This window comes from Frankliniella occidentalis, unplaced genomic scaffold (genome assembly GCF_000697945.3).
Source record: "Frankliniella occidentalis isolate FOCC.00 unplaced genomic scaffold, Focc_3.1 Scaffold218, whole genome shotgun sequence".
Lineage (NCBI taxonomy): Eukaryota > Metazoa > Arthropoda > Insecta > Thysanoptera > Thripidae > Frankliniella > Frankliniella occidentalis.
In genome coordinates, this window is record NW_026267344.1 from 335,928 (window position 1) to 339,112 (window position 3,185).

Consider the following 3,185-nt stretch of genomic DNA (forward strand, 5'->3'; position numbering starts at 1 on the left):
TAAAGCTTTATTAAAATCTTAATTAGCATTCATTAACCCTTACAAACAGTAATAAAGCTGAGATGTCATCATGTGCTCTGCAAGAGGATATTACATCCCAAGGATAGAAATTCTTGTTAAAATTAATTTGCCACTTATTTACCAGTTGTTGAAGTTAATAAACGTTAATTGAATTTTTTGTGGTAAATTAACATAAATTTACAGACTTCAACAGCTTATTAACATGCCACTAATATACCATAAATAAACATATGATTAGGGCTAATTATCCCTAATTAGTGTGTATTTGACCAAATTATTCATTCCATTTAAAAGTTGGATGGGCAAAGAAGCACTTTCGTACAGTAATACAAAGCAGATAATTGATGTTAGGAACATTTATTTTTTCACATAAGAAACGAGGAACATTTATCAAATTCACATAACAAGGAACATTTATAAAATTCACACTAGAAAGAAGGAACGTTATTTATCACATTCACATTATGTAATATCGTACGTATCAAACTTCAGGTCTGAGCAACTGAAGTCTCAGTTTTATCACATATAAAACGTAAGTATACTTCAGTGAAATTAAGGAACAATAGAAAACAAGGAAATATTATTTATCAAACTCACAATTACGTAATATCTAATCAGACTTCAGGTCAGAGCAAGTCAAGTCTCAGTTTCATCACATATAAAATGTGAAGTATACTGAAGTAAAATTGAGATACATCCTTTGTATTTTCGTATTAGAAAACAAAGGAATATTATTTACAAAACTCACAGTAATGCCCTATCGTACTGAGATCAGAGCAAGTAAAGTCTTACATTTTTATCACATAAAATGCAAGGTATACTTTGGTAAAAACAATTAAGATTCGAATAGAACTAAAAAGTGTAGATAAAATTAAAATCACAGATGACCACAGTCAAATTAAGAAATGATTAGAAAAAAAAACTAGAACAGTTATATGATAAGAATAATGAGAACACATATTGATAAAGAAATACAGAATATATAGTCAAGTAGAATACAGTCCAACAATTAGAACTAAGAATATATAGAAAAAATGCATAACTCCTACTTCCTCCTCCTGGACTTCTTATTCTTTTCCTTCTTCATCTTCTTCTTCATCTTCTTCGCCAATTCCTTCTCTTTCTTTGCCTTCTTAAGAAGGGCTTTGCGGAGGCTGCACATAGCACCCGCAAAAGACTGCTTAAATGCTGGGAGGCCCTGCCTAGGCCGCCAGGTCTTTCTGTCGTTCTCAAGTTTCGTTGTACGTTCTACAAGTGGAAAAAACACTATTAGTATTTACAAAAAAAAGGTATAAATCCCAGATCATACTACAGAGAAGTGGTCTTACCAAGCAGAGCCTTCCTCCCATCTGGGTGCAACCGGCACTTTGTTTGCATTTTCATGAGCTTCTTTTTACCAAAGCCACGAGAAGGAAATCCCTGTGCTGTGCAATTCAGAATAGCCTCACTGGTGTAGACTTTATCAAGCATCGCTCTGATGAAGTGCGTGGGAGAGGTAGCATTCTCTAAAGCCCACTCAAGTTGATCAGATTTGACAAATACTCCATCAGTAGTTTCGGAAAGAAGTACAACCTGAAAGAACATTGAATGTTAAACAAAAGAATAAAACAATTACAAAACGTATAGTAGTTGTGCAGACTTACACCAGGATCTGTGGCACTACACACATAATTGGTACCATCATAGACAGTCAGGTTTCTTGAGGTCTCTGTGACCTTTTTCTTCTTTGAATGACTCTTTCCTTCATCAGAGCTCTCTTCTGAGTCATGTCTCTTTCGCTTCTTACAATGAGAGTCAGAAGAGTCTGAAGACGAAGAACCCGAAGTTGAACCAGAGGAGGTTGATGATGAACTACTCGAGTCACTGGAACTGCTTGAATCAGAATCATCGCTGGAATCAGAACTACTTGAAGATTGCCTTCTTCGTCTCTTCTTGTTTTTCTTATTTTTTTTACTTCTTTTAGACTTCTTATTTCGTCTGCTCTTCTTGTTTCTCTTCAGTTTACGGGAAGGCCCATCATCACTATCTTCGTTTGAAATAGGATGTGTCTCCTGGCGCTCCATAGGATCCGTCGAATCTTGCTTCTTATCACCATGACTCCCAGAATTGGCCGGACTTGCTGATTCAACTGCAGTTGAGGGAAGCTTATTGGGCACATTATTCTCTTCAGCAGGTGTCATGACAGCAGAATTGGACGTGATAGCAGCATCAGCAGGGGGACCAGCCACTTTGGAGTGCTCTTCTTGAGTTGCAACACTCACTGTATTACCTGACTCGGGAGTTGACCTCCTTATGAACTGCATGGTGTTCGTATCTTCATTCTTTTGGACAGCAAGGAATGGTCCTATGGACATGTCAGACGGATCCTTTGCTATGCAAAATGCCTGTTTGTCCTGGGATATCTCTTTTAAAGCGCCCAAGCATCGCTTCTTGGTTTGATTGAGCTGCAAGTCAAAACGGTACAGGTAATTAAACTTAATAAGAAATAGGTTAATTAAAAGTAATTAAAAGAACTTGACTTAGACATCAACCAATAAGTACCTCCACAGAACCCTCCTGCGCAGCATCAATAGATGAGTCAGACTTCAATGACATAACTTCAGTACGGTCTGAACTGTTGTCCTAATGTAGCACAGAGTAAAGAACAGAAATTATCAAGTTTGTTTCATCAACGAATTACTCTAAAGTTTAAGGGCAGGTACTCACATCATAAAGTCCGTCGTCACCTGAGTGCAACTCTTGGTCAATTTTTTTCTCTGTAGCGGCCTTTATTTTCCTTACTTGAGGTTTAGTCAGTTTGCCACCCTCGTTCAAAGTTTTCAGACTACATTCCTGCAGGGAGAAAAATGTAAGAAATTTGTAACAAGATAAGTTTTAGAGGTAGTAGTTAGCACAGTACCTTTTCGCTGGAGGACGCTTTGGATGATGTTGGAATCAGATTGGTCATTAACTCTCTCTGCTTCAGTGCCGCTTTCCTAGGCAGTTCCTCGTGAAAGCTTGCCTCTTTCTTTACACCTTTCTTCTGTTTCTTGAGCTTTCTCATCTTTTCAAGAATTGTACTTTCCTTACCTAAACAGAAACAAATCACATGAAATTAAATGAGATGAAGCAGGAAGAGACATGGAAATCAACCGCCAAATGCTAACAGCAAGAGTTTTTAGGAT

At 37.2% G+C, this 3,185-nt stretch overlaps 2 protein-coding genes across 5 annotated transcripts in view; both read right to left on the reverse strand.

Annotated features, from left to right (window-relative positions):
- LOC113201681 (potassium voltage-gated channel protein Shaw) overlaps window positions 1-3,185 on the reverse strand; it is a 109,817-nt gene that overhangs the window by 51,183 nt on the left and 55,449 nt on the right. The window lies entirely within an intron of this gene.
- LOC113201680 (dentin sialophosphoprotein-like) overlaps window positions 81-3,185 on the reverse strand; it is a 7,332-nt gene continuing 4,227 nt past the window's right edge. The window contains exons 2-7 of the mRNA XM_052272690.1: window positions 2,921-3,090; window positions 2,728-2,853; window positions 2,563-2,643; window positions 1,665-2,465; window positions 1,350-1,593; window positions 81-1,269 (exon numbers count right to left, since the gene is read on the reverse strand). Of these exons, the coding sequence (XP_052128650.1) occupies window positions 1,067-1,269; window positions 1,350-1,593; window positions 1,665-2,465; window positions 2,563-2,643; window positions 2,728-2,853; window positions 2,921-3,090 (1,625 nt within the window). The 3' untranslated portion in view covers window positions 81-1,066. The remainder of the gene's footprint in view (window positions 1,270-1,349; window positions 1,594-1,664; window positions 2,466-2,562; window positions 2,644-2,727; window positions 2,854-2,920; window positions 3,091-3,185) is intronic.